The following is a 26472-nucleotide window of genomic DNA, read 5'->3' on the forward strand; positions in this document are numbered from 1 at the left end:
AGGGCTGTTTCGAGGTGACCGACTGGGAAACACTCTGTGAGCCTCACGCCGAGGACATCAATGGGCTTACTGAGTGTATCACAGGCTACATAACTTTCTGCACCGACTCCATTGTTCCAGCTCAGACTGTTCATTGTTACCCAAATAACAAGCCGTGGGTGACTAAGGACATCAAAGCCCTCCTCAACAACAAGAAGAGGGCTTTCAGAGGGGGCAACAAAGAGGAGGTGAGGAAGGTCCAGGTGTTACTAAAGGACAAGATCAGAGAGGCTAAGGACAATTACAGGAGGAAGCTGAAGTGGAAACTCCAGCAGAACAGCATGAGAGAGGTGTGGAGGGGCATGAAGACCATCACTGGATTCAGGCCAACCAACAGCAGGGGAGCTGAGGGAGGTGAGAATAGAGCCAATGAGTTGAATCTGTTTTTCAATAGATTCGACACCACAGTGTCTGCTCCCACCCCCACAACCTCACCTGTAGTCAGCCTGGAATCCAGAACCACACCACTGTGCCAGCCTCTCTCTTCACATGTTGCCTCCTGTGAGATTCCTGACACCCCTCCCCCACCCATCACCTTCACTCAATACCAGGTTGAGATGCAAATGAGGAAACTTCACTCAGGCAAGTCTGCTGGACCAGACGGAGTGAGTCCCCTCGTCCTCAAGACCTGTGCCCCCCAGCTGTGTGGAGTCTTTCATAAACTGTTTATGCTGAGTCTGAGTCTGCAGAGGGTCCCGGTGATGTGGAAGACATCATGCCTCGTCCCTGTACCAAAGACGCCTCGTCCCAGTGGCCCCCAGGATTACTGACCTCCCACATCACGAAGACCCTGGAAAGGCCCATCCTGGACCAGCTGCGACCCATAGTAAGACCACATCTGGATCCCCTTCAGTTCGCTTATCAGCCTCGTCTCGGAACTGAGGACGCCATCATCTACCTGCTCAATCGTGTCTACACCCATCTGGACCAGCCGGCGAGCACTGTGAGGGTCATGTTTTTGACTTTTCCAGTGCTTTCAACACCATCAGGCCGACCCTCCTGGGTGATAAGTTAGCAGCGATGCAGGTGGATGCTTCTCTGGTGTCCTGGATTGTTGATTACCTGACAGGAAGACCACAATTTGTACGTCTCCCACAGTGTGTGTCTGACAAGGTGATCAGCAACACAGGGGCACCACAGGCACTACAGATAGAAACACCCCAAAAGAGGGTCTGCATTCTATAAATATATCAGACTCTTATATATGATATATAAAAAGAATTATATCATAAACATATAAGAAATTGAAACCTAATCCATTTGTAACAATATAAAAGGTATTCGAGCTGAACAGAAATACTCAGACCAGCCCTTCTGACACCAACAACTACGCCGCTCTTCCCCATTCTGATGCTCGGTTTGAACTTCAACAGGTCGTCTTCACCATGTCTACATGCCTTACAGCAATCAGCTGCTGCCATGTGATTGGCTGATTAGATATTTGTCTTAGCAAGCAGTTAACAGGTGTACCCAACAAAGTGGCCAATGGGTAACTGTATGTTTGCCGTTTGGAACAACCTGCCTGAGGAACTCCACTTAGCGCTTCCTGAAAATCTGTTTCACTTCTTTGGTGGTGCTTTCTGCATGTGGTTCTACTTTTTCCCCCTCATGTTACCTCTTTTCTCTTAATTCTATTATTTAATTCATTATTGTTTGGAGTTCTATCTTTTCATTTCATTTTAACTTTTACCTTTTTAATACTGTTTTTGGAAAGCATTTTCTAACGCTGATTTTGATACGTACATGCAAATAAACTCCTATTAGGTATTACAACAACTTCAGAGTCATGTTTTCAATCCTGGTGTTAGAGCTTAGTACAGCTTGACCAGTGGTTAAGCTACAGAAAGGGGCGGACACAGTAGATGTACTTACCCACTCAAAATGTCATCAAAGGAGACCACTAACATGTTCCACACATCCATTTATTCTCTTCCCCTCATCCAGTTATGGGTTGCAGTGCAGCTGGAGCCCATTCCAGTGGTCACAGGGTGAGAGGCAGCCAACCAGTCACAACTACAGCCAATTAAGAATCACCAATTATCATAACATGCAGGTCTTTGGACTATGGGAACAAGCTGGAGCACCCAGAGAGAATCACAGGGCCTTAGCTGGCCGGTAGATTCAAACCCAGACCTCCTCACTGTGTGGCGATGGTGTTAACCACCGCACCACCACGCTGCCCACTCAATTACTAATGTAGCTTAGTGATTCAACAGAGTAATAACTACTCGAAACTGCAGTGAAAGCTGTATGCACAACAATATAAAAAAATCTGCACTTGTTAAATATTTTAAGACAAAGTTTTTAGTTTAGATAAAGCACACAAGTATCCAATTTAAAGGTACATTTACACTCATCCAAGTTCCTCCATTACTAAACAGGTATAAAAAAAAAAAAACTCCCACAACAACAACATAAAACACATTTTAAAACATTAATGCTCACATGATCACAGATTGTTTTTGAGCTCGATCTCAAAATTTCTGACAGCTATGGTTTTATCATAAAATCCCTCTACTGTCCAAAATTAAAGTGGAATGCTGAACATTCATATGCCCTTAGGCATCAGGAACATTACGTTATCAACTTCACTCTTTAGATATCAGGAATGTTTTCACACAGAAAAAGAGACTCGAGTGCTTAAAGACTAAAGCCGGAGCCCGTCATAGTTCATCCTTCACGTCCGTTTCTTCTTTGTAGCTTTTACGCTCACATTTGCAGGCAGCAGTGTGGTCATCCAGCTGAGGCACCAGCTCCATGTCTGCGTGTTGTGTCGGCTGTCCCGTCTGTCGCTCTGAATACATGTGCAGCACTTTGTAGTAGTAACAGTACAGCCTGCTGGGCTGCAGCAGCTCTCTGGCTGCTGCCTGGCCCGCTCTGGCGAGCTCTTGTGCTTCAGCGTCGTTCTCTTTAGCCCATCTGATCTTCTCCAGAAGGTCCGACAGGTTTCTCTTCACAGGAATGTAATGTGTTCCTGCCTTCAGGTGGCTGTAGAAATGTTCATAGTACTGAGAGTCTTGTTTCAGAACCAGACTGTTCCCGAGCATCAGGTAAGGAAACCGGTACGCTGCCACTGTTCCATCAATGTTCACCTGATATTTGTACTGCAAGATGAAGACAAGGTGGCACGAGTTGCATACACACGTTATGGATGTATTAAATCTATTCATAAAGACGAGGCATCAAGGAGCTAAACTAAATCATTGTAGTGAAGTGAGTAACGTATGGATGTATATATTTATAATTATATTTATTAAAGAGAAGACTATTTTACGCTTCCTTACCTTAAAGAAGTCAAAGAATCCAACAAGTGATGCTTTGCCAACGTGTTTCTCCTGGTCTCTAAAGAAGAACCACGCAGTGATGCCGGCATCAAGGAGCTCTGGGTTTTTTTTGGACAGTGATACAAGCTGAAGACGCTCCTCTCGACTGTCCCGACCCCGGAAAAACGCCCGCTCAGTTTTATTCACCCACGGAGGCCCTGATGGAAGTATATATTACTGAGTGGGAAGAATTGTCTACATTTACATACAAATTCACAGATCATAACCATATTTCTCCTAAAGGTGTTGACTGCTTCTCATCTATCTATCTATCTATCTATCTATCTATCTATCTGACCTGCTTTCCACAGATTCCCTTAACCACACTTCCAATTTCTCATGCCACCACACCTCCTTCATTTTGCCTTTCTCTGTCCTCCCTCCGAGTCTGTTCCCGGACCTGCTAATTCAAAGACCAAGCGGCACCTCATATGTGCGATCAGTCGGGTTTAACCAAACTCCCTTAGCCTGTCGACACATCCCAAGTTCAAAGAAGACAAAAGGAAGAGTGGCTGTGGGAAGAGTCAACCCCCTCCCTTTCAACTCCCATAAATCTTTTAATCATCACACTGACAGGAAGTGTTTTTTCCCCTTCCATCTCCCTTGATATGCCAGTATTTTCTGTACTCCTTCTCTTTCTTCTTTTGTCTCCAACATCTCCCGTGCTCTCTCTCCTCGCCTCTCCTCTAAGCCATCTTACCAAATAGCCAATCCTTCTTTTTCTCTCCCTCTCCATTTGACAGCACTCTCCCTCCATCCCACCCACCCCCTCGTTGTCTGCCTACCGTGGAGGCTTTAATGAGTACACTGGCAAGGTCTGTAAATTATTCAATAACTGGGAGAAGAATCTCTGATTCCTCCCCTCCCCCCTTGTTATTCTAAAAATAGATTTCCTTATGTTGGGACTGACTCTGAGCTATTAGAAATTAAGACGCTCATTGTTGTCTCCTGGTGGGGTGGAGATTTGACACCGTATTTTGAAATAATAGTTAAGCTGTGATTTCATTACTTTAGATTTATCATTGGCTATGAAACTGTGAAATCAGGTTAAAAACAATTTGAATGAAAACAACGGAATTTGAATGAAAACAACGGAATTTGAATGAAAACAACGGAATTTGAATGAAAACAACGGAATTTGAATGAAAACAACGGAATTTGAATGAAAACAACGGAATTTGAATGAAAACAACGGAATTTGAATGAAAACAACGGAATTTGAATGAAAACAACGGAATTTGAATGAAAACAACGGAATTTGAATGAAAACAACGGAATTTGAATGAAAACAACGGAATTTGAATGAAAACAACGGAATTTGAATGAAAACAACGGAATTTGAATGAAAACAACGGAATTTGAATGAAAACAACGGAATTTGAATGAAAACAACGGAATTTGAATGAAAACAACGGAATTTGAATGAAAACAACGGAATTTGAATGAAAACAACGGAATTTGAATGAAAACAACGGAATTTGAATGAAAACAACGGAATTTGAATGAAAACAACGGAATTTGAATGAAAACAACGGAATTTGAATGAAAACAACGGAATTTGAATGAAAACAACGGAATTTGAATGAAAACAACGGAATTTGAATGAAAACAACGGAATTTGAATGAAAACAACGGAATTTGAATGAAAACAACGGAATTTGAATGAAAACAACGGAATTTGAATGAAAACAACGGAATTTGAATGAAAACAACGGAATTTGAATGAAAACAACGGAATTTGAATGAAAACAACGGAATTTGAATGAAAACAACGGAATTTGAATGAAAACAACGGAATTTGAATGAAAACAACGGAATTTGAATGAAAACAACGGAATTTGAATGAAAACAACGGAATTTGAATGAAAACAACGGAATTTGAATGAAAACAACGGAATTTGAATGAAAACAACGGAATTTGAATGAAAACAACGGAATTTGAATGAAAACAACGGAATTTGAATGAAAACAACGGAATTTGAATGAAAACAACGGAATTTGAATGAAAACAACGGAATTTGAATGAAAACAACGGAATTTGAATGAAAACAACGGAATTTGAATGAAAACAACGGAATTTGAATGAAAACAACGGAATTTGAATGAAAACAACGGAATTTGAATGAAAACAACGGAATTTGAATGAAAACAACGGAATTTGAATGAAAACAACGGAATTTGAATGAAAACAACGGAATTTGAATGAAAACAACGGAATTTGAATGAAAACAACGGAATTTGAATGAAAACAACGGAATTTGAATGAAAACAACGGAATTTGAATGAAAACAACGGAATTTGAATGAAAACAACGGAATTTGAATGAAAACAACGGAATTTGAATGAAAACAACGGAATTTGAATGAAAACAACGGAATTTGAATGAAAACAACGGAATTTGAATGAAAACAACGGAATTTGAATGAAAACAACGGAATTTGAATGAAAACAACGGAATTTGAATGAAAACAACGGAATTTGAATGAAAACAACGGAATTTGAATGAAAACAACGGAATTTGAATGAAAACAACGGAATTTGAATGAAAACAACGGAATTTGAATGAAAACAACGGAATTTGAATGAAAACAACGGAATTTGAATGAAAACAACGGAATTTGAATGAAAACAACGGAATTTGAATGAAAACAACGGAATTTGAATGAAAACAACGGAATTTGAATGAAAACAACGGAATTTGAATGAAAACAACGGAATTTGAATGAAAACAACGGAATTTGAATGAAAACAACGGAATTTGAATGAAAACAACGGAATTTGAATGAAAACAACGGAATTTGAATGAAAACAACGGAATTTGAATGAAAACAACGGAATTTGAATGAAAACAACGGAATTTGAATGAAAACAACGGAATTTGAATGAAAACAACGGAATTTGAATGAAAACAACGGAATTTGAATGAAAACAACGGAATTTGAATGAAAACAACGGAATTTGAATGAAAACAACGGAATTTGAATGAAAACAACGGAATTTGAATGAAAACAACGGAATTTGAATGAAAACAACGGAATTTGAATGAAAACAACGGAATTTGAATGAAAACAACGGAATTTGAATGAAAACAACGGAATTTGAATGAAAACAACGGAATTTGAATGAAAACAACGGAATTTGAATGAAAACAACGGAATTTGAATGAAAACAACGGAATTTGAATGAAAACAACGGAATTTGAATGAAAACAACGGAATTTGAATGAAAACAACGGAATTTGAATGAAAACAACGGAATTTGAATGAAAACAACGGAATTTGAATGAAAACAACGGAATTTGAATGAAAACAACGGAATTTGAATGAAAACAACGGAATTTGAATGAAAACAACGGAATTTGAATGAAAACAACGGAATTTGAATGAAAACAACGGAATTTGAATGAAAACAACGGAATTTGAATGAAAACAACGGAATTTGAATGAAAACAACGGAATTTGAATGAAAACAACGGAATTTGAATGAAAACAACGGAATTTGAATGAAAACAACGGAATTTGAATGAAAACAACGGAATTTGAATGAAAACAACGGAATTTGAATGAAAACAACGGAATTTGAATGAAAACAACGGAATTTGAATGAAAACAACGGAATTTGAATGAAAACAACGGAATTTGAATGAAAACAACGGAATTTGAATGAAAACAACGGAATTTGAATGAAAACAACGGAATTTGAATGAAAACAACGGAATTTGAATGAAAACAACGGAATTTGAATGAAAACAACGGAATTTGAATGAAAACAACGGAATTTGAGATAGATAGATAGATAGATAGATAGATAGATAGATAGATAGATAGATAGATAGATAGATAGATAGATAGATAGATAGATAGATAGATAGATAGATAGATAGATAGATAGATAGATAGATAGATAGATAGATAGATAGATAGATAGATACTGTATCCAGTAAGGGTCCTAAGGCTAGACCCCCTATGCTAGGCAAGCCTACCGCAGACATGAGCGAGACAGATAAATATGAAGGCATGCCGGCTCGGACGTCGCCCGGATCAACAAGGTCCGCGTCAGGTGTTGAGGAACCAGGGCACCCTGACGAGAAGTGGGCTACTGGAACAAGAAGGCATGGGTGGGCAAGACACAAAAACAGGGCGTTGTTGGAATGCTACTACGCAAGTAACCCCGGCGGAAGGGGCTACATGAATAGGATGCGGGACCTATGGATTCTTCCATATCCAACATCCACAATGACGGCGAAACAACTAGTAGCTCAGTGTTCCAACATTCGAAAGAAGAGACTGCTCTCACAGCTACAGATTGACGAGGTACAACACAAATGCTATGGCAAGGAGGAGTCAGGACGCCAGGTCAGGGGGGAGATATCATCACCCCCACCCGAGATTGGGTACATAGCCCCAAGTGCTATAGGAGAAGGATCGTTGAGTGCGAGAGGAACTGACCTGAAAAATAGGATCATGGCCAAGCTTGAAACCTGTATCCCCCATAGTCGGTTACCAAGATTACGTGAAGTACCCTCAGAAGGTCTGCTAGATGATGTTAATGCAGCACTATGGGCAATACCTACAACCACGATTACCGACACTAACAAGCTGATCTACAATATGGCAGCAGTGATCAGTGAGATGCTTGGCTACAAGTTGAACAGCGACAAGGGGCAGTACCCTCCATGGAGAAGGAGGCTAGAGGGCAAGATCAAAGTAGCACGGAGGGAGGTTAGCCAACTAACGGAGTTGCAGAAAGGTGCGACAAAGAAGGTGCATAAGAAATACAGCAAGCTGTCCATACCTGAGGCCTTGGAAACTGCCAAGCAAAGACTCACAGCCTTGGCCAGCCGCTTGAGGAGGTACACCAGAGAGATAGAAGGCAGGAGAATAAACCAGCTGTTCTCCACAGAACCAGCAAAGGTGTACTCTCAGTGGCAAGGGAACAATAAGAGAACAGCACCACCAAGGCTGGAGACGGAGCAATACTGGAAGAGCATATGGGAGAAGGACGCAACCCATAACGGCAATGCTCAGTGGCTAGTGGATCTGAGGGCTGACCACAGCGACCTCCCTGAACAGGGTCCAGTAACCATCACAGTGGCAGATATCCAAGAAAGGGTCTCCAGTATGAAGAGTTGGACAGCACCAGGGCCCGACATGGTTCACGCCTACTGGCTAAAGAAGCTGACTGCACTCCACGAGCGTCTGGCAGCACAAATGAAGCAGCTGCTAGTTAACGAGAGACACCCGGAATGGCTAACCGAAGGTCGGACGGTCCTGATCCCCAAGGACCCCAAGAAGGGACCGGTCCCCTCCAACTACCGACCAATAACCTGCCTCAGTACTACATGGAAGCTCCTGTCAGGCATCATATCGGCTAAGATGAACAGGCACATGGGTCAATACATGAGCGGGACACAGAAAGGAATTGGCAAGAATACCAGAGGCGCAAAACACCAGCTACTGGTAGACAGAACAGTCAGCCGAGACTGCAAGACCAGACTGACCAACCTGTGCACTGCCTGGATTGATTTACAAGAAGGCCTATGACTCAATGCCCCACAGCTGGATACTGGAATGCTTAGAATTGTACAAGATCAATGGGACCCTAAGAGCCTTCATCAGGAACTCAATGGGGATGTGGCGTACAACACTAGAGGCCAACTCCAAGCCCATAGCACAAGTCACCATCAAGTGCGGGATCTACCAAGGAGATGCTCTGTCCCCACTGCTGTTCTGCATAGGCCTGAACCCCCTCAGTGAGATCATTAACAAGACTGGCTACGGATACCGACTACGGAACGGAGCAGTTGTCAGCCACCTCCTGTACATGGATGACATGAAGCTGTATGCCAAGAGTGAACGAGACATCGATTCACTGATCCACACTACCAGGCTATACAGCAATGACATTGGAATGTCATTCGGACTGGAGAAGTGTAGTCGGATGGTAACAAAGAGAGGGAAGGTATGAATGGTAAGAACAAGATCCGGGCCATCAACACGTACGCCCTGCCCGTGATCAGGTACCCTGCTGGGGTAATAGGCTGGCCAAAGGAGGAGATAGAAGCCACTGACATAAAGACAAGAAAGCTCCTTACCATGCATGGAGGGTTTCACCCCAAGTCCAGCACCCTGAGGCTGTACGCTAAGCGGAAGGAAGGGGGCCGGGGACTGGTGAGTGTCAGCACCACAGTCCAGGATGAGACAACGAACATCCAAGAATACATTGGGAAGATGGCCCCAACTGACCGAGTGCTCAATGAATACCTCAGGCAGCAGAAACCCAAGAAAGAGGAGGGAGACGAGGAACCATCATGGAAGAACAGGCCCCTGCACGGTATGTACCACCGGCAGATAGAGGAGGTGGCTGTTATCCAGAAATCCTACCAGTGGCTGGACAAAGCTGGACTGAAAGACAGCACAGAGGCACTAATCATGGCAGCACAAGAACAAGCTCTGAGCACAAGATCCATAGAGGCTGGGGTCTATCACACCAGGCAAGACCCCAGGTGCAGGCTGTGTAAAGATGCCCCAGAGACAATCCAGCACATAACAGCAGGGTGCAAGATGCTAGCAGGCAAGGCATACATGGAACGCCATAACCAAGTGGCCGGCATAGTGTACAGGAACATCTGTGCCGAGTATAACCTGGAAGTCCCGAGGTCAAAATGGGAGATGCCCCCAAGGGTGGTGGAGAATGACCGAGCTAAGATCCTGTGGGACTTCCAGATACAGACGGACAAAATGGTGGTGGCTAACCAACCGGACATAGTGGTGGTAGACAAACAGAAGAAGACGGCCGTAGTGATCGATGTAGCGGTTCCGAATGACAGCAATATCAGGAAGAAGGAACACGAGAAGCTGGAGAAATACCAAGGGCTCAGAGAAGAGCTCGAGAGGATGTGGAGGGTGAAGGTAACGGTGGTCCCCGTGGTAATCGGAGCACTAGGTGCGGTGACTCCCAAGCTAGGAGAGTGGCTCCAGCAGATCCTGGGAATAACATCGGAGATCTCTGTCCAGAAGAGCGCAGTCCTGGGAACAGCTAAGATACTGCGCAGGACCCTCAAGCTCCCAGGCCTCTGGTAGAGGACCCGAGCTTGAAGGATAAACTGCCTGCAGGGGCGTGCTGGGTGTTTTTATATATATATATATATATATATATATATATATATATATATATATATATATATATATATATATATATATATACTCAGATTTCCTGAAAGTTACATCTGAGTCAATATATGTATGAAATCCATTAAAAAAACCACTTCCTTGTCATTTCTATCTTTAAAATGTTAACAAACAACAGCAGAATGTGTAATTTAGAAAAAACAGTGACTTTAGATGAAAACTGCTTCTGACTCCAAAAATCTAACATGTCGGCCGACATTGGGAATGTTGTGCGCAGAAAGAAGTGCCATCTTATATCTATCATTCATCACATGGACAAACGTATTGGCTCACACCTCTTAATCTTTGAATTCATCTGTTTTCAGTCCCACTGCAACAGGCTTATGATATTTTTACAAACAAGTGTTGCAAACTCAAAAACTCCACAGTCCCAAACCGCCTCTGGAATCAACATCAAAACAGAAAGTGTGCTCTGGGAGGTTGATGACATGGCTCAGCAGCTCCTGTAGGTGTAATGTGTAGGTTTTGTTCATATAGTGTATAGAGCAGGGGTAGGCAACTCCAGGCCTCAAGTGCCAAGTGTCCTGCAGGTTTTAGACGTGTCCTTGATCCAATACTGCAGATTCAAATTGCTAAAAGACCTCCTCAACATGTCTTGAAGTTCTCCAAAGTCCTGGTAATGACTTTTGATTCAGCTGTGTTGACTCAGGGTGATATCTAAAACCTGAAGGACACCTGCACTCGAGGTCTGCAGTTGCCTTCCCCTGGTATAGAGTCTATGGACTGTGGTGCCCTCTGGTGGACAGTTACAAAAACAAACCAAAGGAGAAACTGCCTTCATAACGTGACATCACCCTCACAGATGGATTCTTTGGTTGGGATCTTTTGGATCTTCGTTAAACTAGCTGCAGCTAAACATACAGCTTCTACAACAAGTTCAACCTCTATACTGCCTGAAGAAGAACAGCCCACTAAGTTGGATTATGTAGTTCAGGAAACCTTGCACACTGTAGATTTTTTAAAAAAGGTAGTGCTTTATGGCTCTTGAGAACATTTTGGGAAAATACAGCAGAGGCAGCACTTTCTTTCTTTTTTATTTTATTTTTGCTGAACGCTGGCAAGTTCAAAGCAATAAAAGGTCTTAAACTGCTGCACAGTATTAAAAGCAATAAATCAATAAAAAGTACACCTCTGTGTAGAAGTACATCCCAACATAATTTACTCCTGCCAGTTGCAGTTTAAGTGCAATTTCCTTCAAACTCAGATACTCAATAAGAAGTTTTAACAACTTGTAGCACAGACAGAAATATACGAATGATGATAACATAAACTGAGGGCTGTTTTGCTCAGGAGTATCAAAGTTACCTGTATTCCCTTGGACAGATAGGAGGTCATTAGTGACCCCTCTCAGTGTCTCCAGGGTGGAGTGTGTGACCTCATAGGTAGGGAGGACGATATCCCGTGTGTCTGTGGAGCCACACCACGATAAGATCGGAACAGCAGCCGACGTCTTTGTCTCTAGCGGCCAGTCACCCACATTGATGTAAAACTCCACATCAGGCACCCTCACCTGCAACAGAACATCGCTGTGTGACTGTAAAGACTTTATATATATATATATGCAACAGCACAGCATGGAAAAAACAGCAGAACAACTCTACCTTCCTCGTCAATGATAGCAAAATTTCATCAGAGAACATCTTGAAGTCGGTGTATTTTCCCAGCGTGCGCCGGTACACGTGGTTGTTGATGATGGCGTAGTGAATGAGCCCTCCTCTGTTGGAGAATCTGTGAGGCACTTCCTGCCTGAGATGCTGCAGGTCGATGGTGGGAAAAGACTTAAAGTCAGCTAGAATCTGTCGGTCATCGGCAGGACACTGCATGACGCTCTGCCAGACGGAGGCATCGGGCTCAGGACAGTCACAGTATTCATGATGCACTGGACCTGAGCATGGGAATGAGCCATCAGGGTTAGATACACGTATAAATGCAATGTGGAAGATGAGGAGTCACTGTCAACTTACTGAAAAAAACAAACCCCAAAATATCTGGAACAGTCGATGAAGTCAGTCAATGTTGATAAATCCCAAAAAACACAAGTTACTGGATGTAAAGCTGTGTTAAATCTAGCGTATGTATGTGCACTCACCCCCAAATGTGACTACAAAGCAGCACAAAGACAACACTTCTTTATGCCAATGCTATAGTTAGTGTTCTTCTGCTCTATACATATGAGCTGGCTGTAATGAGGAGGTGGAGCAGGTTATCTAAGGTTGGTGGTGAAACATCTGGTTACTTGAGTCTGCATGTCAAAGTATAATTGGGCAACATACCAAACCCAAAGCTGCTCTCCAGCGTGTTCATCGCAGTGTGAGTGTTAAATAAAAAGCACTTACGTGTAGAGAAAAGTAATTGCATGAACCAGTCTATGTAACATTTACTGCATTCTTTTTAAAATAATTTTAATAGCTCTGACAGTCACTCTGCTCTTAAGTCTTTACTCCTTCCTGTGCTTCAGTAAACATCAGTCTTCCAGTAGTACAACATGAAGTGGACAGTGTGACTCGTGATGGAAGAGTTTAAGTATAAATGCTGCAGTTCTAGGATGAGTATTTTGAGGTCCCTTTCATATCTATCTTCATCATTCATTGTGTGGGTTACCCATGGAGTGGTGAGACTTTAGTTTGTGGCCACTCTTGGCTCTGTTATCAATCCTGACTTTATTTTTTGTGCAAAACACTGGCATCATAATTAAGAGCAATGCACTCTGGAGATAAACTTTGCATGTAAAAGCAATTCGTCATTTTTATCCCGATTTCTCACCATTAAATTGATTTTTCACCTTCGTATAAAGGGTCTGAGGACAGAAGGTGATGCAACAGGTTTTCTGACTAACCTTGGATGGTGTAGGGTGAGCTAGCCACAGCAGCATCTCTGTAAGAGACCTGGATCTTCAGACCCTTGTGAGCAGTGCTGTAGAGCCGATACCTCAACAGGAAGGAGCCGTCTCCTCTGTCCAGAGGTGGAGGGACGTGGATACGGAGGTACTCATTCTTATCCAGTGAGCCGATCTTCACTTTAAACGTGTCTTTTCCTGAGCACCACATTCAAAAAGCATTTCAATGAACAGTTTGAGTGCTAACGCAAGTAACAGTTATGCATATTCGGCCGCTCGTGCACGTTTTCGTTAACATTAGCCCCCCAAAAACTTTAAACGTAGCTTGCTAGCCACCGGGTTGTAATAACAAAAGAATGCTGCAAAAACAGTTTAAGGTTAGCTTAAAAATACTGCAACAGGACTTTAGTGAGCTAATAATGTCGCGTTGGTGGTCATTTACCTGGAGACAGAGTCAGGTTTTCTCCTTTTGAATTCACTGCCTGAATAAAGAAGTAGCGGACTGGTAACACGGTGTCCGGGTTTAGCCCCGGACCCCATATCAGACACCTCTCTGGACTGATTCCTTCAGAGTCACAAACCGGGAAGCTTGTACTTTGAAATACTAGTAAAATTACAAATCGGCTAATTAAACCACTCGGAAACGGCTCGACTACATCTACGTTCCGGTAACACGCCATACTCCAGCAGCTGGCACCAAGTAAACGTGTACAGTCACTAAATTTTAAGTGCAAAGTTTTGATAGAAACTCCTACTCCGACATGTTGGTGAAGACAACACGCCCACTGGTGATTGCCAGTGACGCCTTCACGGGAAGTTGGAAATTTTGGGGGTATACATATTGTGAACGCCCCCTACAGACATAAATACTCCACATTACTGATAAAAAAAAAAAGATCTTAACACTAATTAACCACTCCTTTGTTGTTGTTCTTGTTTTTTAACCAACTTTGCAAAATACTGCAGATAACAGCACCAGGATTAGTTATTGTCAGGGGTAAAGGAAGTCTTCAGATTTACTACATCAGAAACTTATATTATTGCATCTCATTTACAGGTAAAAGTTCAAGTTCTACTTGAGCAAAAGTACACAAGTACCGTCAGGCCAATATATGTGGCTGACCTGTGCTGCGTTCATTTCACAAATCCCTTTACTGTTGTAGCTGGTGGGGTACTGTTATTTATTTATTTATTTATTTATTTGTATTGTTATTGTGTAGCAGCGCAGCTCTGTTTGCATAATATAAACAGTGAAGGTGAAAGCTGAACGCTAACCTTTTTCCACTCCATATGTTTTTTTTGTTTTTTGTTTTTAATTTTACCAGTATGTCTCAAATTTTATTCCAATGGGAAAGTGCAACCATCCATTGTATCAGGAACAGAAATGGAGAAGAATACAGTACAAGTAGTGTAAGCAGAGCACTTGTCTTATTTTACATCAGGTGTGGTTGCTTCAGTGTGCTTTAAGCTTTGTTCTTTGTTTTAAATGTTAACTTTGTGAGGCAGGATGTTGAATCCATCAATCATGGAAGGAATGAAAAACAGGATGGACAAAAAGTGAAATAAAGGACTCCCATTTTGTGGTTAAGTTAGTTTCCAACTTTTGCTTCATGCCTTCATCTAAAACTTAATTTAGTTTATCTGGCTCCTCTTAAAGAGGATGTGTCAGGGAACTGTTTCCAATAACATTAACCTTTGGTACAGGAAAAACACATCCCCTTTTCACTGTACTAGTGTCAATAAATTCAAGCCAAGTAGAGTAACATATTTTTGCTTATTAAGAAGCTTGTAGTGCTAATTTCAAGATTGTACAATTCAAACTTTTAGTACAAAGCAGCGTCTTTAAAATAATACACACAATATTTAAATAAGTACAACCACCGTGATAAATATTAAATATTGTAGTGGTTAAAATGTAAGATGACACGCTTCTGCACAGGCCAGGTATCTATGTGTGTGATTGCATTAGCTGTTTTAGTGCTTCTCAGAATAAAAGGGTGTTTTCAGTCTTTTCAAAATTTGCCAGCTGTGCACAAGCGTGTCTGGGAAAACATGTAAAAACACTCAAGTGGTAATAAAAAGGTGCAAGTACAAAGGTTTGCATATTTAAAAAAAGAGCCGAGTCTGAGGCCTCAGGAGAAGAGCAGTTTCTGGAGCCCTGAGGATGTTATCAAAGCTAGAAGTTCAGAGTGGACAGCCACATCTACGCTGAAAATCACTTTCCTCTATTCCTCTAAGCTTTCAACAACTTACTCTGGTTTTTGTGCTACTACTACACCTGACATTCATTGCTCCTACAAATGTACTCTAAAACTCGAAAGAGACATTCAAAAACACATCTAAAGCTGCCACTTCTATCCATTCTAGCTCTGCACATCTCCTCAGGCCAAATGTAGAATGTGGAGAAGCTGGCAACCAGAGAGAGGCGAGCGCAGCTCCTCTGGCAGTACTGTGTAATGTACTATAGGTGTAGCGGACTGGAGAGAATTGTATGAGTGGTTGTGTGTGAGGGTGGGTGGGGTTTGCAACATCATGCATTGGCCAGTTCCTCAGCTTCATCTCTGTTTTCATTGATCTCAGCCAGCGTCCTGACGAAGCGGGTCCACTCATCCGCTTTGGGAACACAGATTTGCTCGCCAACATCATAGACCTGAACCTGTCCCTCTGAGTCCCCAGTGGCAATCTCCTTTCCAGTGTGAGACCATCTGACACGGTTCAGTGCCGGAGCCCCATCCACATACACACTAGCAGTTGGAACTTCGGTATCATTGTTGAGGTTCCACAAGTCCAGACGTCCAGCTAAGTCCACACAAGCAAACAGGGCAGGGTGTTTTGGAGACCACATCGCATCGTAGACGTAGTCACAACTGTCCTCAAAAGAGTATAGTGGACAGGTACTCTTAGTGCTCCAGAGTTTGACGGTTCAGTCAAACGAGGACGAGATGAAGAGGTGAGAGAAATCAACAGGTCCTCCAGCACTGTGGCAGCTCAGTCCAGTAACCGGACCATGGTGGCCTTCAAACACTTCAGTGATGCCTGCCTTTCCACTCCATAAGTTAATGTGAGGGTTCCTGATGGTTAGGGACAAATGCAAATGCACTGCAGGGTGCTGTAAACGGCCCAAACCTCAGTCAGGAGAACAACTGAGAGAATCCATCCACAATACCAGGTTAGTCATTAATATACTGCTGCATGTAGTTACATTGTAAAACTGAACTTTAAAATGAATAGTGTTAATTATAAACAAGAGAGACCGACAGTGATCACTGACTTTTTAGGGGTTTGTTGAGATTAAATAGAACAAGATACAAAGCATTAAAACATGTTAAAGTAACAACAGCCTTATTAAACGCAGCTGCCAAATATTCTGAGGAGTACAACTCGGAATAGAAAATAAAGACTTCTCTTTCAATCTCTATGAAATCTTTGCATTCAGTCCCATTTATCAGCAGGCTTGTAATTAAATTTCTCAGCTGTCTACATTTCTCCAGCTTACTAAAATACGATGAATTTTTAGTAAATCCATTTGGCTCTTCATCTTATGAAAGCACCCTGGGCTTTCTCAAGGTAAAGATCATTTAATTTAGTCTGGTACTCCATCAATTTATTTTTCTGTTGGTTTTTTTTCCTGTTTTTTTGTTTGGTTTTTCTTTACTACAGCACTGAGTTATTTCTCGAAGTAAATTACTTTCATATTTTCAGTATCTCTGATTATATGTCTAATTTTATCACAATATTCATTCCTATTTAAAAGGCTGGCATTGAATTCCCAATATTAATATCCCCTGCTACTAAGTTTCTTCCTTGTTGGTTTTGGCTTTGGAGATTTTAGATTGTGAGGTACACCAAAAAATGGCATCGCTCACCAACCAATAATCAATTCCTGACCTGCTTTCTCCATTAGGTTTAAACCACGAATATTTCTTAAGTCCAGGATTCATACATCTCCAAATGTCTGTGAAATTATTATCACAAGCAAAGTTCTCAATAATGTTATTCTGCTGCCTCCTTCCTAAGCGAGGCGCCCATCTGTCCATCCATTCATCTGGTGTCACGTTCCCATCGCCTCCAACGACAATATAATCTGTGGGGTACATAACTTTAACTCTGAAATCACATTTGTTAAATTTTCCAATAGACTTTTATTTTGACCCTGATTATTTATGTCCATAAAGCCTTGTGACAATAAGGAATAAACCTTCGCATTTCAACACTACAGTTAACCAGTGGCCCTCTCTGTCAGCTTTGTAAGTTATAATTTACCCTGGGAATTTATTAAAACAAATCGCCACACCTCCAGATGGATTAGATCCATGGCTGAAAAGAATCTGGTCTCCCCACCGATTAGTCCAAAATGTAACATCAGCATCTACAGAGTGAGTGTCTTGTAGAAATAAAGAGTGACATTTTTGCCCCTTGCAAAATAAAAGAGTGCATTTTTTCTTAACAAGGTCCTTCAAACCCTGAATGTTTAATGAACTAAATATAATTTGTGAGTGAACCATAACAAGTAAAGAAAAAATGAAATGGAAAAAAATAAAGAGGTATGAGTTTAACCCATAACTCTTGTCACCCACTCAGTGACTAGTAACCTCTCATTTTCAGCTGAGCTCTGTTGTCCCATTAATAATAATCCACCGTATAACAGTCTGAGCCTTTCATTTAGCGTCGCCAATCCTCCGTCCTTCAATGTATCCACGAGGACCTCGGAAAAAGGTCAGTCTTGCTTGCTTGTTCAATTTGAGGCCACATCTGCTTCCTGTCTTCCAAATCCTCCCGCGGCAGTACCTCAGCAAAGTGAACAGACAGCCGAACCGACTCCTTCAGATCGTAGTTGTCTTTGGTCAGCTGCTCATATCTTCTCTCCAACTCTTTAACCTTCTGTCTACATTCTTTCACCTCCTCCAAGTTGAACTGAACAGCTTTCGATAGGATGGCTAGCCTTTTTAAAAAGTATAAAAAATATACAAACCAAAGATATAGTTGTAAAGAGCAGAAATATTCTAAAATTTGAAAAAACATACGAAGGCAAGAAGAATAATAAAGAGAAAGAATAAAGAGAAACAGGAAAGTGTGGATGCCTACAACATTCACTCAATAAACAAAATAACAGGGTTATGAATCATGCATCGTGTGGCAACAAAATAGAAAATGTAAATAATTGTCAGGTCTGTCATTAAACAATTTCAGTTATGAATCAGTTCATTCAACAGTTTTTGCATATTTGATTGGATATGTGAAAAATGCATGGATGGATGGTTTCCTGTTCAATCTATTGGAAGAAAATAATCAGATTTTAAAAAACTTATATGGTAAATACATTTGCAATAAATTTTTTAAAAAGTGATGTGAATAAACTGTGAATACATTTTAATTTTCACATTTCTAACAAAAGCAGACGTTTGTATATTGCTTCAGCTGCATGTTATGTTCTGCACCTTTTCTGTTCACCTTTGCTCACTGATTAGCACTTGAGGAATTAAGTGGTAATGTGAAGAATAACAAAACACTAATGCAGCATGATGTATACACAAAATCAACACTTGTTTTTCGTCTTTATTTTGCATCTTTTACACGTGGTAGTGTCACTGATATCAAAACTCACACATAACCTGAATGAAATACAGAAAATTACAAACAGGTCATTTAAATGACAGTCGTTTGTGATTTTGAATGGAAGGAACATCTGCAGCGACTGCTAAACGACGAGATACTAGTATGTAAAGATGTTTTCCGTTCTGTGTCCAAGCTTTTCCAGATTTGGCAGACAGGCATTCTGGATCATAGGCGCAGGGCCGCAGAGGACGATGAGGACATCGTTGGATGCAGCGGGGAGGTGGTCCTTGATCATGTCATAGGTCACAAATCCTGAGCTGTAGCTCCAGTCTGGAGAATAAGATCAAGAACCACAAAGCTGAATTTTCACCAGTATGTGCACAATTCGGGTCGTGTTTTTAGCACATGCTTACTGAAATGTGAAAGCGTTTCAGTCGTGCATGATGTCATAGGGTTTATTGTACCAAACAGCCACAAGAAAAAACAGTACAGCCGATCTATATATGGCTTATTCAACATAGAAGCGTGTCTTTTATTCTGCTTTTTACTCCTTCTCTAAACGCTGAATATTAAACACTTCTTCTTTCTCTCATTTTGAATCTGTCTCTGTCCTCAAGGCCTCAGAGGAAGGAAGGGAGGCCTTTTGGTGAAAGGCAGGCAGAACTAAAAGACAACCTCCATTAACAGATAAAACAGGAGACATTCAAAGAAAGATGACACTGTCTGCTGCGGTTTTTGGTGAGACGAAGATTTTAGTGTCAATGAAGCCATTTGCTGAAGATGCTTGTTCAACAACAGTCATCTCTCCATCAAAGGCCAGCAAATAATGGCACTGCTAATGAAGAGCTCTTTAAATAAATAATGATCAAGGGCTGATGTGTCCCCTTTCTGAGGGGAGCTAATGAAGACGTGACACGACAAAATAAAAGGTCTCCACAACAGAGATTATGTAACAATAATATGCTTGTTAATTCAAGCTGGCTTTAAGGATTATACGAGAGAAAACGGGAATGTTTTGCTAAGCTACTGTAACACCTCGTGGGAAGTATCTCCCTCCTCAGCCCGCAGGGATTTTCCTTCAGCTGAGGCGTCTTTGTTTGGTGTCAGCAGTGAAACCAAACGCCTGAGTATCAAGATTTATCCTGCTGCATGTAGCCTGGAGAGTCTCTAATACTCACATACAGGCCTGCCGTATATCCTGTGTGGTAAAATGATCAAATTAGTCACAGAAAATGTTTCTCAGCATCAACTTGAATGTAGTTACAAAGTTATAAAGCCACTGTAGGACTTAATTTGTATGTATGTTTGGATGCTGTCTGGCCAATATGTTTGGAAAGGTTACAAGTATCAGTTTGAAGTCACTATTGGTCATTTTTAACAATAAAGGTTTTCCTTAATGGATAATCTGAGTAAGGCTGTGGTCACAGCAATTTTATCATCTCTAAGCATTTTAAGCTTCATCTGGGGCTCCAAAAGGTTAGGGTTAAGGTCAGGGTCAGCTTGTTCATGCGACCTGCATCTCAGTCTGTTCTCTAAAACCTAAAAGAGGAATTATGGATTGGATCAACTGGTCCCTAAATGCAATTGACACCCCTTTCTCAACGAGAAGTTTGGGCTTGGGTGAGCCTGAGTGCTCCGGATCCAACGCCACCTCCAACGCTTACCTCCCCTCTGATGTGGACATCGGGTCAGTTGGAGGCGCAGTCGAAAGATTGCAGCGGTCCCAGATCAGATGTACACACTGGAACTCTTTCCCATGTTGCTTGTCTGTGTTTATTGTGCTATGGTGTGTTGATATCTTTGCATTCCTGTATTATCCTTTTGTGTTACACATTTCAATGTTTTTTCCTCACTACCTGGCCTGACCTGTCTCCCCAATGTGATGTTTGTGTATTGTATGTACGGTCGGCAAGGTCTGTCATCTCGGTTGTGGGCAAAAGACCTGCGACTGACATCTCATCATCATCTTCTTCATTTGCTATTTCCTGATATCAGGCGTATTTTTAAAGCCAAGAAAATATTACTCATATCTGGTTTACTTCACAAGAAAAAGGGAAAAATACTAGTAATGATTTATCTTCATTCCCTGTTGGTTTTCTAAGACAACAAAGACATCTTCAGAGTAACATAAATAGAAATGAAATGAAAGACTAGGTGAAGATAAGAAGGTCCATATTCACATATATTCATAAAACAAATGGTGAAACTCATTATGGATTTACAAACATCTTCCTTTTCTTTTTGCAGAACTTCTTCTGTACAACTCGTGCACTCACACATCACAGGTGAGTCACACAGGTGCACTGCTACATGGCAGTCACGAGTGAGGGAGTAAAAAACAACACTGGCTGGGAATTTGCAACACAAAGGAAGTGTTGTCTCTGCAGACGGAGCAGCATGAGAATTTTGTCAGAGTTGTGCTTCTAGGCACCTGATGAACTGAAGCTGCCAACTTGACCCCATTCATATGCAGACTGATATCGACTTGACTCCATCTTGTGGCAACATTTATGGCAGGTTTTAGAGCCAGTGTTGGTAAGCGTGGGGAAAAACAATCCATACAGAATAATATTGGAATATTCTGTGTGGTGATTATGATATTTGCAATATATTACTTGAACTGTCTCAACTGAAAAACATTCAGTATTTGAACACACCCAGCTTTTCCCTTCTACCTGAGAGCTCATGGTTAATGGTTCAGTCACACAAGGAAAAATAGGACAGCAGCCTCTTTGCAACTGAAAAATATCATCGGCTGCCTGCATTTGTCGTACTGAATTATTTCACATTCTGTGAGCGATTGCAACTTGTGGTGACTAAATAGTTCCCCTTAAGGATGTTGCACATCCACAGCTGCTTTTGATTGCACAAGTTGCCTGATAGGAAGAAACATTTCTGCAAACAGTCGCCGTCTGACTTTGACTGCAATCATTTTCTCAGAGATTGTTGAAGGTTTGCAAATAGTTGATGTCTAGTTATAAATGCAGACAAATTACCAATAAGTTGTCATCAGTCTGAGTCTTTGTCAGTGAGCACAGATCAACAGGATTTGAATCTGGTTGTATTCTGGTTAATTTACTATAGCACGGTTAAAATTGAACTTCTATGAAATTGAACTTTCTGTCTATGCAGACTCCAACAGATATGTGATTTTTGCTGATTTATCACAGTTAGTTGCTGTATTATCAGAAACTCCGATTCAGGCTGATATTAGTCTGGCAACATTTATAGTCTGGCAGGTTTTAGCGACAGTGCTGGTATGCTTGATAATTGCATTTTGCAGCAAAAATAAATGATAAAAGAAATAACTGTAGTGATATAGCTTTATCTTATTGAATATACTGTTTTATATATGCATTAAGTGTATTGTAATCGTGGAAGCATTTGTCTCAATGCTGCTTTTTTCCACATTCAGACTATGAATTAGTGCTTAAACTGAGCCTCCCACTCTATTCTGGAGTGAACATTACACAGAGTGAATTTTAGATCCATAGATGAAGACATTTCCTCTTACTCTGTGGAGGTTTGTCCAGTGTGAACCACAGCTGAAGTCTCTCAGGATGGTTCTTCTTCACCTCCTCCAGCTCCTCCCTCAGTAAGATGTCTTTCTCAGTCTAAGATAAAGTAAAACCCAGTAAAGCGGTTTGACCACAACACTTTCCCTTTATATGCAGTTATAGAATTCAACTGAGACAACGCAATATCCCGCACACAGCTGACCTGGTTGGCGAATATGAGAGAGCACTTGGTGTTGTCAGTGGAGTCTGATGAGATACTGCGAATTAACTGCAGCATAGGAGTGATACCTGGGAGGGTGAAAGACACTGGAGTTAGTCTCAGAGGTGAAATACAGACTTTTCTCATTTTTCCAGTGAACTGAATGTGTCAGCAGTGCAAAGCAAATATCAAAACTTTCTAAAAGTTAAAGCATGTCACAGATTTGAGGACCACATGAGCAGAACAGCTCTTTTCAAACGCTCTGTATTACATCCCAGTCGTCTAAAACACACTAAAATAATAACATGATGCAGTAAAGCACTTGAAAAGTGTGATTACACGCAGGCCTTAGAATCACTTTAAGGTAAATAACACTTCTGCAGATTTTTGTCCTCTGTGATGTTCCTCTGAATGAAGTGCGTGTATAGTTAAAGTTATTAGAGTGATCTGAAAATGGACCTGTTCCGCCAGCGATCATTCCCACGTGCTTAAACTTCCGAACCTTTGGCTCCGACTTCTTATCTGGTCTGATGGCAAACTGACCTGAGTGGATGACACAAAGTCTCAACCAAAGCAGATCACACAGCGCCTCCTGCTGGTGTCAGCAGGTTAATGTAGAAACTTCTTTTTTTTGGTTCTTTTCATAAAAAACACCATCACCACACCATTGCCCTTATACACCAGGAGTCCATTGGGCCCTCTGAAGTCAATAGTGTCTCCAATGGTCATGCCGTCCAGGTACTGCGACATCTTCCCTCCATCAGGGAAAGACGGGTGGGTGTTCTTGTAGTAGACCTGGAGGAGTTTACAGAAGGACATCACATTTTTATTTTCACCTTCTTATGCAGTCTCATTTTCCACAACAGTGCAATAAAAATGACTTCCAGGCTCTCAAATGATCCACTCAGCCGGTAATAATCAAATGTCAAACTTTAGACATATTGTCTAATATTACTATTGATATGGCCTTTTTCTCTTACTGGAAAAGCTTCCCTATAATCCAGAAAACAGAAAAAGAGTATGTAAAACCAATATTCAAAATTTTATTTATGCTTTTGGAGAAAGCATCACGATCACAGTTATGTGACAAATGATAAAACCTGTGCGGTACAAAGCATCTCACAACATTGTGCTTCAGTTTTCTGTATGAATGATATTCTAGTGTTAGCTGTTAGCTTAGCACTCAGTAATTTTATATACATATAAAATTACTCCAGAACATCGACGTAACTTTGTGCTAGACATTGGGGAGGGTCAAGATCTCTGTCTAAATAAATAAATCTGGGTAAATTCCCAGATGATTAAACATGCAACTGTTTTGTTGGTAATAACTGAAATGAGTAAAGAAAATCAACAGCCTATTTATGCAAGATAATTCACAATTTTATTGGGGGGGGGGGGGGGGGGGGTATATATTGGTTGGGTCTGATTATTGGAGGGGTCATAACCCCCCTAACCCCCCTGGAACTTACGCTCCTGCTCCAACAGGCTCAGTTTTTTTAAGGTATTATTGCTTCAGACTTGGTTGCCTATTAAAAACAAACTCATGGCCTTTCATCAGTTTCTAGGGCTTTGTACAAATGGCTTATAGTGTAATAAAAGTGATAAAAGTGTTTATTAAGCAATGACTGACTGTCCAACTGATAATCTCACTGACGATAGTAGCTCAGGATGCAATACAGACACTCAGATCTTTACCAAATTTCTTAATAATTGCTCTACAGATCAAATGTGAACATGTTAAGGTTAACCACCTTAACCACGAGGTCAACATATCCTTGGTGCTCATCACTGGAGACTGGAGTGTAGGCTCTAACCGCCAGAACGCCGTTCACCTTTGCTGACAAGTACACGTGCTGGCCTGCACAGTGGACAGAGACGGGGAAGAGAAGTGGCAGGTTTGGTGTAGTGTTGGGTTAAAGTGAAACAGGACGGTGGGGAAAATGTTGATACAGGAAATGAGGGCAGTTCTACGGCTGCAGCAAGGAATCGTGAGCATCACTGTCAAGTGCTAATACTTATCTATTCTAATCAAAGTCCAATAATTTTTTATTTTTGATGTTTAACCGGTGTAATCGGCAAGTGAGCTTGCCTTCTTGTTTTTTTGTCTGGTTATACCGCAGCATAAGTATGAGGAAGTGCTAAAAGTGCTGAGTGCTCAGATAAGAAAATCTGCATGCTTGCTTTTTCTACTAGGATTTTATCAGAAGAGAGAAAGAAAAGAGCTGGTACAGTACCTACTGGCAGCCCAAGGATGTGACTTGCAGATGGAAGGCCAAACCGAAATTTCTTTGTGTCATGACTGATTTCCTGCACAAGGACACAGCCACAGTACCATAAAAAGAGAAAATACATATAATATTATCCTTCTGGGCTGGCTAAATAAATCTCCCATGGCTTCTGTTTGAAGCTTTATGTTTATGCAATACATTAACAGATATTTGTCCTATTATGTAACTGCATCTTAAGGGTATTTAAAACATAAAGACCGTTCCAGGCCTGCAAACCGGTGCACTGCACAAAAACAGAGCTGTTACAGCTAACTCAGTGAGAGCAGCAAATCTATCACTGCACCCCCAATAATACTTTCTTATGATGGGAATTTTTGATGAAAGAATGAGTCCTACATTGCCCACAATGCAACTCAACAGACCTTAATGTTTAAAATGTGGTGTGTGAAAGGATTTACACGGGCTCTTGGTACACTAAATCTGAACTGTTCTTTTTTAGGGTCTTTGAGTGAATTTCAAAGATTACTGAACAGAAATCTTGTGACTACAAATATGCAAATCTTGGTTTTTTTTGCAGTCATTTAAAAATGTACGTGCTTATTTATCATAAACATAGATGCAGGTCTAAACACACACTGGATTTTGTTAAGCCTGTAAGTTTGTATGCAGCCCACCTCTTTGCGTATAAGTGGGAGAGGATATTTCACTGTGGGATCTTGGAGAGTGACGGGCAGCTTCTTCGTCTTCTCACCTGAAGAACCTAGCAGGAAGTAGAAAACTGTTCCTACCAACACAAAGACAGCCACCAATCCAGGGATCACCTGCAGGACAAAGATCAAAGTGTGAACATGCTGCATTCAGCCGTTTGTAGCACGCATAGCGACTTGCACAACAGTTAAGATAGAGAAACAGTTTACATTCAATAACTGAAAGGAGAAATAAAGCTCATTTTTTTCTCACCAAGGTCTCGTCCATGTTTAACGTGACAAATTAGTCAGTCAGAGCCTCCCTCTCCTCCCACAGACCAGAGTCCACACAGTTAAGGCAGTGACAGCCTTGCCGCATTCACTCTACACACAAATCTCAAAAGGGGCTTGGCTTCCCACTGAGGTGAAAGGTGACACGGGGCCCGAAGCACCAATAGGAAGACAGATTTCATCATGACGCTATATAGTACAGAGGTGGTATTCAGACAGTGAGGAGCAGAGCCTTGAAATCACACCACTGACAGAGGGGAGGAGAGACAGGCATATCAGATTATATAACAAAGACCTTCACTGCTCTGTACAGGGGCACAAAATACTTTACTCACTTCAGAGAAAAACATGCTTTTCAGAAAATAATGAACTCGTGTATGAATATTTCCACAAAAAGGCATCTAATTCATTAATTTATTCAAGTTAAACACAACAGTGATAAAAGTTTTAGCTGGCATTAAATATGTCCTTGAGTTAACTAGTAATCTTTAACTGTGAGCCCAGTCTTAATGAATCACTGTGAAGCAAGTTCTTTCTTTCTTTTTCGGTACAAAGTAACCGAAATACAAAAAGGCAAGAAAAACAAAAATCAGCCTTTCCACC

General features: G+C 41.2%; 2 protein-coding genes across 3 annotated transcripts; both read right to left on the reverse strand.

Annotated features, from left to right (window-relative positions):
* Window positions 1-2611: 2611 nt before the first annotated feature.
* Window positions 2612-14105, reverse strand: poglut3 (protein O-glucosyltransferase 3). Its single transcript, XM_085358714.1, has 6 exons — window positions 13831-14105; window positions 13389-13586; window positions 12154-12437; window positions 11858-12062; window positions 3324-3520; window positions 2612-3143 (listed from the first exon to the last, which is right to left on the reverse strand). Exons 1-6 carry the CDS (start codon window positions 14066-14068, stop codon window positions 2703-2705), a joined length of 1563 nt encoding a protein of 520 aa, XP_085214840.1. The 5' UTR covers window positions 14069-14105; the 3' UTR covers window positions 2612-2702.
* A 4831-nt stretch (window positions 14106-18936) lies between these two features.
* Window positions 18937-25960, reverse strand: cyb5r2 (cytochrome b5 reductase 2). Of its 2 annotated transcripts, XM_085358716.1 has the most exons (9): window positions 25853-25960; window positions 25567-25713; window positions 24899-24971; window positions 24416-24522; window positions 23327-23456; window positions 23121-23204; window positions 22665-22750; window positions 22459-22558; window positions 18937-19274 (listed from the first exon to the last, which is right to left on the reverse strand). In XM_085358716.1, the coding sequence occupies exons 1-9, from the start codon at window positions 25865-25867 to the stop codon at window positions 19102-19104; spliced, it is 915 nt and encodes a 304-aa protein (XP_085214842.1). In that variant the 5' UTR covers window positions 25868-25960; the 3' UTR covers window positions 18937-19101. The 2 variants fall into 2 exon arrangements, with proteins under 2 accessions (XP_085214842.1, XP_085214841.1); XM_085358715.1 differs by lacking the exon at window positions 25853-25960 and having other exon boundaries at window positions 25567-25749.
* Window positions 25961-26472: the final 512 nt, after the last annotated feature.

Source organism: Diplotaxodon limnothrissa, linkage group LG7, assembly GCF_057381915.1.
Source record: "Diplotaxodon limnothrissa isolate DT_005_m linkage group LG7, D_limnothrissa_male_GT1.1, whole genome shotgun sequence".
NCBI classification, from domain to species: Eukaryota; Metazoa; Chordata; class Actinopteri; order Cichliformes; family Cichlidae; genus Diplotaxodon; species Diplotaxodon limnothrissa.